The 17,417-nt window shown below is 40.6% G+C and overlaps 1 protein-coding gene across 1 annotated transcript in view; it reads left to right on the forward strand.

Annotated features, from left to right (window-relative positions):
* Positions 1-17,417, forward strand: part of f8 (coagulation factor VIII, procoagulant component) — an 83,957-nt gene that overhangs the window by 39,395 nt on the left and 27,145 nt on the right. Inside the window, exons 13-16 of the mRNA XM_048544030.2 lie at positions 1,655-2,843; positions 5,942-6,110; positions 9,634-9,873; positions 10,165-10,393. Coding sequence (XP_048399987.2) covers positions 1,655-2,843; positions 5,942-6,110; positions 9,634-9,873; positions 10,165-10,393 — 1,827 coding nt within the window. The remainder of the gene's footprint in view (positions 1-1,654; positions 2,844-5,941; positions 6,111-9,633; positions 9,874-10,164; positions 10,394-17,417) is intronic.

Consider the following 17,417-nt stretch of genomic DNA (forward strand, 5'->3'; position numbering starts at 1 on the left):
TGAAGGCAACAAAGCAAGTAAATGTTGGCATTCCCACTCCCTAACTTTGAGACAGGGTCCAGATCACTTTAGTCAGTGGGACTACCTAGAAACCAACATGCTGGAACTTACTAAGCCCTAAGTCAAAACTTCTAGCATAGAAAGACTCTGGGTCTGGCTTTGTTTCCACTCCATGAAGATCAACAATGTTAGTTTGTAAAGATGGTTAGCAGTTTTGCCCTTTACAAGGCATGTCATAAAAATCCAGCAAATGTTAGTTCAAATGGAATAATTTGAGCTTCAGAATATCTCTCTCAGGGTAATGTCCTTAGCCAACCATCTTCAGTTGCTTCATCAATGGCCTTCCTTCCATACAAGGTCAGAAGTGGAAGATGTTCACTGATCAGCACCATTCGCAACTCCTCAGGTACTGAAACAGTTCAAATACAGCATAACCTGGACAGCATCAGGCTTGTGCAATTAAGTAACAAATAACAATCATGCCACACAAACGCTAGGGAATGATGATTTCCAACAAGAGAGAATCTAACCACCTTCTCGGGTCATTCAGTGGTCGTATCACTGTCGAATACCCCACTAGTAACGTCCTGAGGAAAACAACTGACAAAAATTGACCTTGACCAGCCATTTAAATACAATGAATGCCAAAGCAGGTCAGTGACTGGGAATTCTACAGCAAATAACTCACCTCTTACGTCTCCAAAGCCTGTCCACCATCAATAATATACATTGGGGGTGTCAGGTAATATTGCCCACTTGCTTGGATCAGTGCAGTTCCAACAACACTCAAGAAACTTAACTCCACTTAGGACAAAGCAGCCCACCTTCAATACCTTCAACACCCACTCCCTCCACTGCTAATGCACAGTGGCAGCAGTTGTGTTTCATCTACAAGATATACTGCAACAACTCACAAAGCTTCCTTTAACAGCACCTTCTAAACCCATGATCTGTACCCTGCAGCAGATGCATGGGAACACCACCACCTGCATGCTCTTTTGCTAACATCAACGCAGGGTGTACCTACACTGCATGGAAAGCAGCAGATCAGGAAGGGAGCTCACCATCAACATCTTCTCAAGAAAAAAAAAAGCAAAAGAACTGTTCATGCTGGAAATCAGAAATGAAAACAAATTGCTAGAAAATCTAATCAGGGCTAGCAGCATGTGTGGAGAGAAGTCATCGGACCTGAAATGTTAACTTTTTTTTCTCCACAGATGCTGCTAGACTTGCTAAGATTTTCCAGCAATTTATGTTTTTGTACCAGGTTCTCGGGAGCAATTATGGATGTGCCAGTAAATGCAGGCCTGGCCAGCAACGCTGACATCCAGAAAGCATAAAAAAAATCTATCTGGATTCCTTTTCCTTCTGAATATTTCTAATCTAGGACTGACATCCCATCTAAATCACTCTCAAAACTGAAGAATTGCTAGTTCTGAAGGAGAATCACTGGGCTCAAAATGTGAACTCTGTCTCATTTTCCATAGATGATGCCAGATGTGCTGAGTTTCTCCAGCAGTCTCTGTTTTCACTTCAAATACCAAATTTAAACTGGTTATGTTTGGTTACACTTAAATTTTAATAAAGATTAATTCTTTCTGGCTTTATTATTTTACTTGGTTACTCACTTTGCTGTCAATCTCTCAACCTTCAGGTTTGTGGTTCCTTGAGCCCCTCAATTATCATTATCAAGTTCAGGGCATGAGGGCAAAGTTCAGAGTTCGTAACTGTGACAATGACCTGGAAGCCTTGGAAGAGTCCCTGAAGGAAATTGATCCTGATGAGGCATATGGAAACATACTTCAAGAGGAAACAGAGGAACTTATTTTCAAACCCCGATCATTCAACGCACACAACAACAACATAACAAAACTATATGAAGCAATTGAACTGGAGGAATTAATGAATATCACTAATGATGTGGAAAATATGACTGAGAAAGATCCAATCTGGTCACATTGCAGACCAAGGCCAAATCACATCTTACATAAGCAATACACTGACGGCAAAAAAGAAAATGACTTTCTATATCATACCAATCATTTATCTAAAGACTCCAAGAAACTGAATCAAGCTATTAGAAAGGATTTGTCTCACATTACTGAAACCAGCAAGAAGCAAAGTACAAAGGAACTTGATAATTCTTCCTTCATTAAAAATAGCAAAATTAAACAACACAATAAACAAGGGGAAATTGATGAGTTAATTAAACCAGATCACAGACTGGATGAACTTGTTTGGAAAGGCAGAATGAGAGAGATGCCATTGCATGATCATCCAGAACATAACCTGACCTTTACAAGAATGGATGGAAAACTAGACTTCCTGTATGCAAATCAGTTTCTTAAAAAAGATATCATATCAACCAACAAATTGCAATTGAATCAAAGTAAAAAACTGGACCATGGAACTATCGCAAAAAAACAGCTTCACAAAACATTTACATTTGAGCAGATAATTAGCAATGAAACAACTGGGGTGAAACTCTGGGACAATGATACAGCAGCAACCTTCAGGGAATCTGATATAACGTCTAATCAAACATCTTTTAACAGAACTTCAACCACTGAAACTATAATCAATCCTCAACAAGCCAGGGAAGAGTCAATTGATTATGATGACTACGCAGATGACATTAACAGTGGAGGTGGTGATGATTCCAACTACAGAAATCAGCATAATGCTAACTTTGGAGATTTCTCAAATAGAGAGTGGTGCCCAGAGGAGGCTCCAATACAGATCCTTCGAACAGCTAATTCGCAGTCTAAATACTATTACATTGCAGCTGAGGAACTGATTTGGGATTATGCAGCCAAGCAAACAACTGAAGCTTCTAAGCACAGGTGAGTGAATATCAATTTTGCATCATAAGGGTGGATATATCAAAAAAGATAACAATATCTAATCAATTAACTAATGATTGCACATGTAGCAATCCCATTCAAGCCCAACACTTTTGCAATTCATATAAATAGCTACCAACGTGTTGCAGGTAAAGCACAGGACTACAAACTTGTTAAACAGCAAACAGAACATTATAGACAAAGTGACATAGAGCAGATTAAATAAGGCTCTATTGCCCTTCCACATCCAGTCATAAATGGCCCAGATAATTAAACAATGAACAAAAAAATTCATTAAGAACTGCAGTATTGGAAAACAGAAATTGCTGGAAATACTCAGCAGGTCTGGCACCATCTTTGGAGAGAAAGCAGAATTTCGGATCCACTGACCCTACTTCAGAACTAAACAATGAGCCAGAGGAGTAGGTTCAACGAATGTCACCACATTGAGTGACATGAGAGCCCAACACATTAACCAAAAACATGGCTAAAGGGTCACAGGCACATTCTGAATGGCAAATGTCAAACAAATTATTTATCTTAGCCTTCTTCTGAGTTTCAACATTGCAGATGTCAGTCTTCAGCAAATGCAATTCACCTGACACAGCTGAGACTCCAGATCTCAATAAGTTCCCCGATTTAATAGTGAAGAATTATGCTTAAGAATTATCCATACCCCTAGAAAAGTTTGATTGTATATCCACAACCCTAGCCAAAAAAGCACAAAATTAATATAACAACCATTCAAAATAATGGACAAAATATTGTTAGCAGTTACACAGTTTAAATAATAAAGACATATAGTAAATTACCATGTTGTGTCCACAAAGTGCAGGACGAAATTATGGCCCTATCAGCAAAGTGGGAGAACATATGGTTGATACTGCTATCAAGCAGCACTTCCTGAGAAACAACGTGGTCACTGATGCCCAGTTTTCTGATTGTGAAGACCATTCAGCTCCAAACAGTACAGTATTGATCCAGTTATGGACAAAACAGCTAAATGTCAGTGTTGAGCTGAGAGTGATTTCCTTTGATATTGAGAGGATTTGACTGAGTGTGGCATCAAGAAATCATGATTAAAACTGAAGTCAATGGAAATCAAGGAACAACTCTCCATTCATTTGAATCATAGCTAGCACAAAGGAAGTTGGTTGTGTTTGCTGGACGTTAATCATTTCAGTGTCAAGGCAAGAGTTTGTCAGGATACTGTCTAGTACCAACCATCTCCAGCTCCTGCATCTATGACCTTCCCTCCATCATAAGGTCATTAATGAGGGACGTTCGCTGATTGACACCATTCAGCTCCTCAGTTACTGAACCAGTCTGGGCTCATATGCATCAAAACTAAGTCAACATCCCAGCTTGAGCACATAAGTGATAAATGCCAATCATGTTCCACAACAGAACAACCAGGCAATGGTCATCTCCTAATGGAGAAAAATTTAAACTTCTCCCTTTGGCACCCAGTTAGATTGTCATCACTGAATCCCTCACCATCAGCAATCTAGAAATCATCAGGGACTAGAAGAGTACCAGGATAAGCATAAAATTCTAGTTACAAAAACAAGTCAAAGACTAGGAATTCTGTACCAAGCAACACAGCTCCTGACTCCCCTAAGTTTGTTCATCATCCAAAAGTCACAAATCAGGAGAATATTCTCAACTTGCGTGGTACTTAAGTACTTATAAGGCACAACACCATGCAGGATAAAGCAGCTTGCTTGATCAGCACCCAATCCATCTTATCGGAGGGTTTCAGCATGGAATGTTGAGTTTCCAGCTCCATGGATGCTGTCTGATCAGCTGTGCTTTTCCAGCTCCACATTTCTTGACTACAGCTTCCAGCATCTGCAATCCTAACTGTCTCTAAGCCACTCAACTTCACTATTTCCACAATGTGCACCCTATATAAGAAACAACTCGCCATAGGGACCTTGAAAGCTCCTTCCAAATCTACTTGTCATGACACCATCCTGACAATGTGTTGTGTTCCTTCACTGTTGTTGGGTCAACACCTGGAAATCACGCTATAGCAGTACTGTTGGTATACTTACACCATCAAAACTGCAACAGTTCAAATAGGTGATTTATAATTACCGTTTGAAGGACAGTTTGGGATGAGCAATCAATACTGATCTTGACAGCAATACTGAAATTCCATGGAGGTGTTGAAGCATATTGCAAAGCCGAAAGGAAAAATCAAGTAAAACTTGTGTGTGATATTCAAAAACAGAAATTGCTCAAAAAGCTCAGCAGGTCATTTGGCATCTGTGGAGAGAAATCACGGTTAACATTTCAGATTGAGTGACCCTTCCTCAGAACTAGCCTGGGATTAACCCTAAATATTAACTCTGATTTCTCTTCACAGATGCTGCTGACCGGCTGAGCTTTTGCAGCAATTTCTGTTTTTCTTTCTGATTTACAGACTCTGCAGTTCTTTCAGTTTTTATTGTGTACGACATGTAATAACGTGGCACATCACAAATGCTACAAAATGGAGTTCCAACACCCCATCTGTTATTTTCCAAGAATTACTGAGTTTTCTTGAACTGATTTTTCCCTGAGGAAGAAGCAGGTATTCTAGAAGAGTTGCAATCTGCTTTTTTTGCAGCTGCAAAGGGCTATTTTGATAAAATGAGCAAGTGTTAACATGAACAAATACAAATACAGATGCAACATGCTTAGCTTATTAACTGGAAAATGCAGAGGGTTTATAGATGTAAAGCAACAAAAGCAATAAATCATGAAGTTTAAACAAAAAGTAATGATTGTCAAGGTTTTAATCGAGAGATAATGAGAAATCACTTCAGTTACTGAGCTTGTTTTGGGGCTTGTTGTTTAACTGTTATTTCATAAATGTCTAGTCAGGCATTAAGTATTGCAACATTCGTTGAGTTATTAAGCACTTAGCAATTATCTGCTTTACTAGGCATTTTGAGTATGTACAGAATACCTTTGTTACTTTCTGGGTGCAGAAAAATATTTAAATTTTATTTGCAAGAAACTGATGATGTTTTGCAGAAATGACCCTGTTCAGTTTCTAACTGAGATAAATATCATCGGCTCCATATTAAACTAATGCCAATTTTACATAGGCAGAGACAGCAATCACAGGGGAAGAGTCTTGGCAGCAAATTCAAGAAGGCAATGTTTTTGCAATACAAAGACAACATGTTTAAACATCCTGTAGTCCGTGGAGAGGCTGAGGAACATTTGGGTATTCTCGGGCCTGTTATCAGTGCTGAGGTCAATGATATCATTGTGGTGAGTCACTATTTATTCAAAACCAATATATGGATTTAAATTGAAGTTTTGTAAATTGATTGCAGGCTACATTTAGGCTCATAAATTAGTTTTACATTAAATGGATTTCAATGGGTCGCTAATCCAATTAGCTCCAGTCCAGATACTTATGTGTGCACCGCAGAACTCGGACTTTCCTCTTTTTTAATTTGCTAAACATCTCCCTTCATTCTCTCACTCAGGGATAGTAGGAACTGCCGATGCTAGAGTCTGAGATAACAAGGTGTGGAGCTGGGGGAACACAGCAGGCCAGGCAGCATCAGAGGAGCAGCAAAGCTGACATTTCGGGTCACGTCCATCCCATTCCCCAAAAAAACCTTCCACATTAAACATATGTTCACCTGCACATCTGCTAACGCAGTCTATTGTACCTGCTGTTCCCAATGTGGCCTCCTCTACTTCGGGGAGACCAAGCGAAGGCTGAAGAACCATTTTGTGCAGCACTTACACTCAATTCGCGACAAACGACTGCACTTCCCAATCGCGAACCACTTCAACTCCCTCTCCCAATCCCTGGATGACATGTCCATCCTGGGCCTCCTCCAGTGTCACAATGATGCCACGCGAAGGTTGTGGGACCAGCATCTCATATTTTGATCTGGAAGCCTAAAACCCAATGGTCTCAATGTTGACTTTACTAGCCTCAAAAACTCCCCAGACCCGACCACATTCCAAGACCAGCACCCCGCCCCCATCCCCGCCTCTTTGACCTATCCATCTTCTCTCCCACCTATCCATCCCTGCCTCCTCACTGACCAACTCCTATCCCAACTTCCTACCTACACTCCCCTTTACTAGCTTTATCCCCGCCTCCTTGACCTGTCCGTCCACCTATCTGCTCCACTATTCACCTTCTATCATCTCCCCCTTCTCTATTTATTTCAGAGCCTCCTTCCCCTCCCCCATTTCTGAAGAAGGGTCCAGACCCAAAACGTCAGCTTTCTTGCTTCTCTGATACTGCCTGGCCTGCTGTGTTCCTCCAACTCCACACCTTGCTATCCCTTCATTCTCTGTTTTGTTCTGTCAATTAGAGTGGAATTCCCCCAGTGGCCTGAATGATGCGCGCTGCGGCAAGACCTGTGTAGACCTTTCTCGACTTTTTGCATGATTCTATCTCAAAGACAGGAGTATCTCGTTCCATTTTTTAAGCATTTGCATAGCGGTGTGGCAAGTTTCTTACCAGGCAGTGGTGAGTTACTAATTAAAATGGATTACTGCTTGTTAAATGTCTTAGTAGAGCTGGAAGCCATCTAATTAATATTCAGCTTCCGATCTTACCAAACTGGGCGAGCAATATAGACATTGAGAAATCTCGACATGGAAGTCGGTGTGAGTACCTGATGACTTCAGCTTAATGCTAGCTGCAAGAATCCTCCATGTTACTTGGCACCATACAACACCTCAGGGGATGATCCACAACTACCAGCCTTCAGCCATGGGCACTGGAATTTGCCAACTGCCATTTGCTTATAACCATCTGATCAAGGCACAGGAAGTACAGAGGAAGTACAGAGTTGCTTTGCAGGGTGCAATAGCAACTAGCTTAGAAAGGCTGTTGCAAGGACTCTTTGCACACAGGGACAGGCACTCAGCTCACATATTGGACCAGGCTGTACCTCTGAGCTACTCAGTCTCCAAGCACTCGCTCACTTACACCTACCTGCATGCTCACAGTAAGCCTGCCATGCCTTGCTCGCTGTGCCAAGTAGAACAATCTCAAAACCAGACAGTGTTAACTTCAGCAGTCCAGAGTCAAGGGCAAATACATCATGCTGTACAGCAGTGAACTATGTCAATCTCACAGCTCATCATGTGTCAGCAGTTTACACACTAAACACATTGCACATGCATTATGCATGCAGCCATGTCTCAAATCAGCACTAATCAACATGGAGGCTCATCACAATTGGTGGCAAGCTGAGTGTCAGGTACCTGCTCTAACTCCCAGGTTGAGGTTTCACAACATCTAGGTAGTTTGACACATTGGGTAGGATAGGAAATTGATATGAAAGGGTAAGTTGGGCTATTGACAAGGCATTTAACAATCTGCAAACCCCCTTGTTTGGCAATTCACTGCTACCTAGCTAACAGTTGCTCCTCATAATAACCCACAACACTCAGATTCTTATAAAATTCCACCCACAGTTTAATACAATAAGCAAGTAATATTTATTGAGTCAAGATGAAAGCTGGAGTCATAGCAACCCAAATGAGACAGCATTTATACACCAAAGTTCATGGTTAACAATTTCTATTTGACAACAAGATCAATTGCATCAAGAACAATTATACAAACATTTTAATAACTGGTGCCTGGTGGGTTGCGGCAGGGGGGGGGGGGGTTGCGGTATAGTGGTGGTGCAGGTGAGTGCCGGTTGATCAAATCTTCCGGTTGATCAATAGGTCAACCTAACCATGTAAAAACACACACAAAGTAATAGAAACATAATGCAGGAGGTATACATATCTCTGTTTTGGTCTTTTTACAGCATTAATCACTGAAATGATAATGCAACTTTGCCTTAAACAAAACTTACTAGCAGAGAGCCTTCTGAAAGACAAAAAAAACTTCAGATGATGGAATCCAAAGTAGACAAACAGGAGGCTGGAAGAACACAGCAGGCCAGGCAGCATCTGGAGGAAAGGAACTGTCAATGTTTCGGATATTCCCCTTCTTCAGGACCTCTTGAAATGTTGACTTCTCCTTTTCTCCAGATGCTGCCCAGCTTGCTGTGTTCTTCCAGCCTCCCGAGAGCCTTCTTATTCACACAGTCAGCTAACTACACAGGGATCACGACAATAAACTCCTGGTATTTAGGTGTAGCTATTGCCAGTTTATCAAGATCACCTATTCACAGGTGCCAGTTAAAACAATGTTTGCTTGCAAAGGCACCTAAGGTGACTCACAGAAAAGAATCACAGTACTGCTGCAGAAAAGGAGGCAGCTAGTGTCTGCTGAATCTTTCAAAGAAAAATCCAGTTATCCTCACTTTTCAGTTCTTTGTCGATGTCCCTGAAATATTTTTCTCCTTCAAAGTATTTATCCAAATTTATTTACAAGACTGCTTTTTAATCTGTAGTCACACTCTACCAGGCCATGCATTCAAAAATTCATGTAGAAGAAAGGTTTCCTTGTGTCACCTGTATTATCAATCACTTGTACTGATCCTCTCTGGTTACTGGTCATTCTATCTTTGGAAAAGTTTATCTTTGTCTCCCAATCTAAACCCTTCCCTTTTCTCTACACAGTTATTTTAATGGTGATGCCTTTGCAAATCACGACTTAGAATAATCATTGCTGCCATTTTTGTTTGCTATTACAAGATTTTTTTGATTTCCCTGCTAATTCGGAAAAACAGATGATTGCACATTATTCAGAAAAAACAGGAACAAACTTCAAAACAGAGACTTAATCTAACAATGATCAGAACTGTGGTTTGAAAGCTACTCCTTACCCTGATGTAAAATTATTCCATACATCCAGGTGAAGTTCAAGAATATGGCCTCCAGACCTTTCTCCATTCACACTCATGGAGTGCCACGTGAGATACCATACGAATACAAATATGAAGAGGAGGTGGTGATAGACTGGCCTAGAAAGGCTGATGATATTGTTTATCCAAATAAAACAAAGGTTTACATTTGGCACGTAACAAAGGGATCAGCACCAACCGATAAGGACTTTGATTGCAGAGCCTGGACATATCATTCAGATGTCAATCCGGTAAGGCAAAAATCAAACTCTGCAAACATTTCCTGGTGAGTTGAGCTGTCTGTGGTATGAACTGAATTTCAGGCTTATTGCAACCTCTGGATTTTAAGGAAGATGATTTTTTTAAAGTTTTAACTTAAGTTTTAAGCTATGTTTAACTCTACTACTTTTCAGCTCCCCATTTAAATAACTTCATGCTTAATACTGCTGAGCGTACATAAAGGTATGATGCTGTAAATTTAAAGGGTTACATGAAGCTGGCTGCATTGTTACAGATTTATACTGTGTTGTTTATCTAACCAGGAACGAGACATCCATACAGGCTTGATTGGTCCTTTAATCATCTGTAGAAAAGGGACGCTGAACAAGATCTATAGTGGGCAGCTAAAGATTCAGGAATTCTCTTTGCTTTTCATGACTTTTGATGAAAACAAAAGCTGGTACTTGGAAGACAACATCAAAATGTTCTGCAAGTACCCTTGTCATGTCAGAGCCGAAGACCCCGCATTTCAAAACAACAATAAATTTCACGGTAAGAGTTCATAAACTGATTCCAGCTTTTGAAGCTTGGGCAGGAGATTGCCATTCAGCTCTTAGAACATAGAACATTACAGCACAGTACAGGCCCTCAGGCCCTCGATGTTGTGCCGACCTGTCATACTGATCTCAAGCCCATCTAACCTACACTATTATCTTCAGCACTCCAGCACAGGATCATGCCTTATAATTCCCCACAGTAGGCACTGAAGACAAGCTACAAACTAGCTTTGGTTACAAAATTCTACTTTCCCATTGTTTCACTCTGGCCATTGTTTAATTTGGTCAAAATGTCTCATCTATTGTGATTATGGTCAGCGTTTCTACTTATAGCGTGTTCAATTCTCCAAGTGGAACAGCTATTCACTGAGGAGTTTGCACCTTGATGTACAATTAATTGTCAACTAAAATTAAGACTCATATTAAAAGTAAATTATTGTGAACCACAGACTAAGGTTAATAGGTATGTACTCAAATTGGAATGAAATGGTTTGTAGTACTGCAAAGGAATTTATAGTTTACTCCGTATTTATCAATAACTCAATGCAATAGAGAATCATTTCAAGTTTTCTGAATCGCTGCAAGGTCGGAACACGGAAATCCAAAAAGATTAAGGAGCACATGTATACACATTACTAAAATATAATAGGTACAATAAGAGGTCAAAGAGATGACTGGAATGTTATCTTTTATAACTGGAGGCAAGAAATGAAGACTGAGTAAGTTGTGCTGCAACCCTGATTGGATTTGAGTTCTGTGTATTGTCTTCTGGTAGGCATGCAGTACAGATTGATCTGAAATTTACCAGAACATACAGAATAGGCTCGTAATCTCATGAATTTGGAAGATACTGGGTGATTTAATTGTCCTTTACAGATGTTGGAATATACTGATACTTGCGGAAAGGGAAAACATTTCTTCTGCTGGTGAGGGCATTTGGGATGAGAAGATGTAACCTTAAAATCAGAGCTACAGCATTCAAGAAAGGAGGTGGAAATATTTCCTTCTGCAAAAAGACCATAAGATGTAGGAGCAGAAGTAAGACATTCAACCCATTAGTCTGCTTCAATGAGATCATAGCTGATCTGAAATTCCTCAACACTTTACTCTCTTTTCTCATAACCTATGATCCCCTTACTGATTAAAAAAATTGTCTATGACCGCCCCCCACCCCCCCCCACACACACACACACACACACACACACACACACACACACACACAACCCCGGTAAAGAATACCACAGATTCACAACTGTCTAAGAGAAGAAATTCATCCTCGTTACTGCCTTAAATGGGCAACCTTCATTCTGAGATGATGTCCTTTGGTCCCAGAGTCTCTGACAAGAAGAGACAACCTTTCCACATCCATCTGGTCAAGTTCCCTTAAGTTACAATAAGATTGCCTCTCATTCTTCTAAACTCCATACCTTGTATCAGCCTAGTGAACTTTCTCTGCATAGCCTCCAATACAGTATACCTTTTCCTTAGATAAGGGACTCAAACCTGTTCACATTACTCCAGCTGTGATCTGACTAGTGTCTTATATGGTTTTAGCAACACCTTTCTACTTGTACAAACAAAAACAGAAATTTCTGGAAATGCTCAGCAGGTCTGGCAGCATCTGTGATGAGAAATCAGAGTTAACGTTTCGGGTCTAGTGACCCTTCCTTAGAATTTTTATACTGCATTCCCTTTGAAATAAAGCCCAACATTCCATTTGCCAACCTCTTTTACCCGCTGAGCTTGGATGCTATCTTTTTGTGATTCATGCATGGGAAATCCCAACTGGGGCCAAAAGCCAAAAGTAAATATTTCCTCAATCAATAATTTCAAAAATCATATTGATTTTTTTTGCAGGTCAAGAGAATTGATAGATAAGGCAGTCAGAGTTAGTAAATATAACAAACATAATGTCATTGGCTCTCCAAGTAGGTTTGGGGAGGGGGGGGGGCGCTGCATGCTTTTACTTTTTTAACTTCTGTTCCTACGTTCCCAATTGTACTTGAGTACACTTCACACTGTAACTCCTGACACAAACTGTCCAGTAAAACAAGAACAGTTACCAAGTACAGTCGGTACACATTACATCCCCCAGCATATGTGTCCCGCCACGTAAGTTAACGGATACAAAGATGGCTTTTCACTTTTACAAAGTAACATCACTCAATGACATCCCATTTACTGCTCCCCATTCCCTCTGCCATCTCTTCTCACCCTTTAGACTCTGCATGACTCTCCTCTATTTCCAATCACAAGTCAAACCATTGCTTCTCCCTGGGTTCCATATGGTTGATGGGTAACAATTTTTCCATGAATGTTTTCCTCATTCCACTATAAGCACTTTAAGTTGTTTGGAAAATTGAAAGGAATTCAAGCTCCAATAACCGTTAAATTCTCCAGCTTGAAAAACTTGGAATAAGGTATTTTAGTATCCATAGTTTAATCATGTGGATTGAATCAATAGTTCATCCACTTCCACAAATTTGTACTGAACTTGAAACCATCATGGAAACTGTACCCTTTCAGTCATGCTGTCAGTAGAGTCTCACTATACTTGTTTCAGCTTGCACTTCCCAGCATTTGGTGCAATATCATATCCTTAAGGTTCAAAGTATAGTGCAGCCACTAGATAAGTGTTTCTCTTCATTCTGAGAGCTCTACTTCATTCATCATAATTTAGCTCTCAGTTTGCTGCAAGCATCCACCTAAAGAATATGCCAAAATATTCAAAATTGTTTCACATTTCCACTATTAAATCACTGAATTCTGAGACACTTTTCTTTACATAGCTATTGATATTTTATCATCAAAACTACTTAACTGACATCTGAGTTCCTTTTTCCGAGTAGCCATGATGTAGAGGTGTCAGAGTAAGACTGGCAAGGACAAGGTCGTAAGTTATTGTGGCACCAAGTTATAGTCCAACCGGTTTAATTGAAATCACAAGCTTTCTCAGCGCTGCCCCTTCATCGGGTGACATACTGAGAGGCACATAGACCCAGAATTTATAACAGAGAGATGAAAAAAATCATTCGAATGGTGTGAATGGAGTGTCGACAGGTTGAATGATAAGTCTGCAAGTGATCAAAAGTGTCAGACAGTGTGAGTAAAGTGTCAACAGCTGAATAACAAGTGAAAGGATGACCTACAATCTGATTAGAAGGGGCAGAGAGATAATTACAAAGAATTAAAAATAAAGTGTTGCTGGAGACAAACTAAACGACTGGGAATAACATAATAGGTTATAAGTGTTGCATGTTGAGGGGCTAACCAAAGTAACAAGTAATCCAAAACTGTACAAATTAATTAAGGTAGAGAGATCATAACAAGTTATCAAGGTGACAGCTACATAACAGGACAGTAAGGAAGATTTTGCAGAACAGTATTGTGGGGTCACATGTAGTACAACATTCCAGTTGTGGCTATCTCCGTGGGGACAGAATTGGCTATCAATTTCTGCTTGGTGATTTTGCCTTGGTTGTGTATCACCAAGGCTGCTTTGAAGGGCACTTACCCGAAGATCGGAGGATGCCCTTGAATGCTGAAAGGTTCCCTGACTGGGAGGGAACAATCCTATGTAGCAATTGTTGTGCAGTGTCCATTCATCCGTTGTCGTAGAATGTGCATTGTTTTACCAATATACCATGCCTTGGGGCATGCTTGCCTGCTACGAGACACTGTGAATCAAATGAGGCAATGGAACTATGCCACCTACATGCACATTAAGAATGGGAAACTGGAGAAATTTTGCATCACCACCAGCAGTAACAAAGCCTTCCTCAGTAACACAATTGAAACCAGTACCGTAATAGGGAATTCCATTGTCAATTTCTCTGACCACACCCTTCAACCAGCCAAATCAAAGTTTGCAGCTGAGGGCAATTTCTGCCGCATTACCAAAACGAACCCCATTGGTCTTGCAGCGGACTCAGAGGAATTCATCAGGTGAATAAGTTTCTGGGGATTCTTCCACAAGCCCCAAGATGCTCTGCAACAAGCTGAGTGAGACAACCAATGAGGTGGAACAGTTGACAGAGACATCTGCAATGCAGAGGCCAAAGGAGAGACAGTTGAACTGGGCTCAGGAGATGCATGAACGACAGATTCATCAGCCACACACACAAGGTCATGCAGAATGTCACCCAGGCACAAAGCAACGCCATCCGCTCTCAAGACCAATCACAACATCGTCATCAAATGAGCAGACAAAGGAGGAGCCATCGTAATACAGAGCAGAACAGACTACAGCAAAGAAGCACACCGACAACTGAACAACTCGGAACATTATAAACAATTACCTGTTGGTGTGACCAAAGAACATACCCGTCAATACAGCAGACTAATTAAGACCTTTGATCCAGACCTCCAGAGTATCCAATAAACTCTCATCATGTATTCTTCTCACAGAGACTTCTACTGCCTTCCAAGATAAACAACACAACTGGATGCCCCATCTTATTAGACATCAGGACCCTGTGTGAGAATCTCTCTGGCTATGTCAAGAGCATTTTGAAACCCATTGTACAAGAAACCCACAGCTTCCATCACGACGCTATAGACTTGTTACAGAAAGTCAGGATCCACACAGCAGCCAAATCTGGAACATTTCTTGTCACAATGGACATTTCAGCACTCTACACCAGCATCGCCCACAACAACAGCATCGCTGCAACGGGCTCAGTACTCAATGTCACAAACTGCCAATTTCTAGATACCATCCTACAACACACCTGCTTCATCCTCGACCACACATCTTCACCTTCGATAACCAGTGCTTCATCCAAACACACGGAACAGCCATGGGGACAAAGCTTACATCCCAATATGCCAACATTTTCATGCACAATTTCAAGCAAGACTTCTTTTCTGCTCAGGACCTTCAATTAATGCTATACACCAGCTACATCATCGACTTTTCTCCCTTTGGACTCATGGCGAGGAATCACTGAAAATGACTGCACAATGGTATCAACAAATTTCATCAGATTTACCATGGCCTACTCTTCAGATTTAGTTTCATTCTTGGACACATATCTCCATCCAGGATTGACCCCTCAGTACCTCATTTATTGCAAGTCAACAGATATCTTCACAATGCTGCATTTCTCTAGCTTCCATCCTAAACATGTTAAAGAAGCTAGCTCCTACAGACATGCACTGCGCATACACACAATCTGCTCAGATGAGGTGGAACATGGTGGACACCTAAAGAATTTGAAGGACACTCTCATAAGAATGGGCTACGATGTTCACCTCATTGATCACCAGTTCCAAACCATAAAATGTAAAACCATAACAAATTCTTCAGAAGATAGAAACAGGACATGACCAATAGAGTACCTTTTGTGGTCCAGTTCTACTCTGGAGCAGAGAGACTCTGCCAAGTTCTCTGCAGACTTGAACATGTCATTGACGAAGATGGACATCTCGCTAAGATCATCCAATTGCCCCCACTTCTCACCTTCAAACAACTACCAAACCTTAAATAAACCATCATTCACAGCAAACTACCTATCCATGAGGCCACCAACAACCACAATACCACACAACCCTGTTAGAGCAATCTCTGCAAGACATGTCAGATCTTCAACATGGATACTACAATCACACATGGGAACACCGCCCATCATGCACATGGCAGATACTCATGTGGTTTGGCCAATGTTATCTTCCCATACACTGCACGCAAGGGTGCCGTGAGGCATGGTATATTGGCGAGACCATGTAGGTGCTACAACAACAGAAGAATGGACACCGGCAACAATCATCAGACAGGAATGCTCCCTCCTAGCCGGGAGACACTTCAGTGGTCAAGGACATTTAGTCTCAGATCTTCAGGTAAGTGTCTTCCAAGGCAGCCTTTGAAATACACAACCATGCAGAATTACCGAGCAGAAACTGATAGCCAAGTTCCACACCCATGAAGACAACATCAACCATGATCTAGGGTTCATGTCATGCTACCTGTAACCCTACCATATTGTTCTGTGTTTGTAAAATCTTCCTCACTGTTCTGTGTTGACACCATCACTTTGATAATTTGATATGATCTCTCTACCTTGATTAGTTTGTACTGTTTTGAATTACTTGTTACTTTGGTTTGACCCTTGGCATGTGGCTCTTACATCAATCATGTTCGTTCAGTCATTTAGTTTGTCTCCAGCACCGCCTTATTATTAATTTTTTGCAATTATCTCTTTGCCTAAATTGATCAAATTATAGGTCATCCCTTCACATGTTATCCAGCTGTTGACACTTTACTGACACTATCTGACACTTTTGGTCACTTGCAGAGACTTATTATTCAACCTGTTTACCCTCTACCATATGATATTTTGATATCTCTGCTATAGAGTCTGTGCCTATGTGCCTCTCTGCACTTGGACCGACAAAGGGGCAGCGCTCACAACGTTAACATGCCTGACAAAAGCAATTGGAAATATAACAAAGACAATCAAAAAAAGAACATCTCTAATAGATCATTCTCGCTTTGTAAATTCATGCCATTTCTATTCTAACCTTTTCTGTTCTTTTTCTTTTAATGAACCGGGTTGTATAGGTCAGCTCTGAAACTCAGAGAATGTATCCAACTTTATGTGCTAGTAAAGAAAATAAAAAACTTTCCAAACTGTCACAATTCAGAGGGTGCCAAAAATTGAATGTATTTTGTGATATTTCTGTCACTGACAATCTAGACTATAAGACTGTCTATTCCTGACTTGGTCTCAGTGTGGAGCTACTCACCACAGCTCACCAGTTCTTTAAAAGTTCTAAGTCAATTTTTCCTTGATTTCCACACTTAATAGGATTTTATTGCAATGGATGAAATTAAAGCAGACTTATTATATGTTCTCAGTTTGTATAATTCACACTTCTAACTCATTTAAGTTTTCACAACCAATTGTAATTCGAGGTTTAAAGCTAATCAACTATGAAGAGTTACTTTCAGATTTAGAAGTGTGTGCCAGGAGAAACAAAATCAGTGCAAAGCTAAAATCATTGCTGGAAATCATGGGATC

The sequence above is a fragment of the Stegostoma tigrinum genome, chromosome 15 (genome assembly GCF_030684315.1).
Source record: "Stegostoma tigrinum isolate sSteTig4 chromosome 15, sSteTig4.hap1, whole genome shotgun sequence".
NCBI lineage: Eukaryota > Metazoa > Chordata > Chondrichthyes > Orectolobiformes > Stegostomatidae > Stegostoma > Stegostoma tigrinum.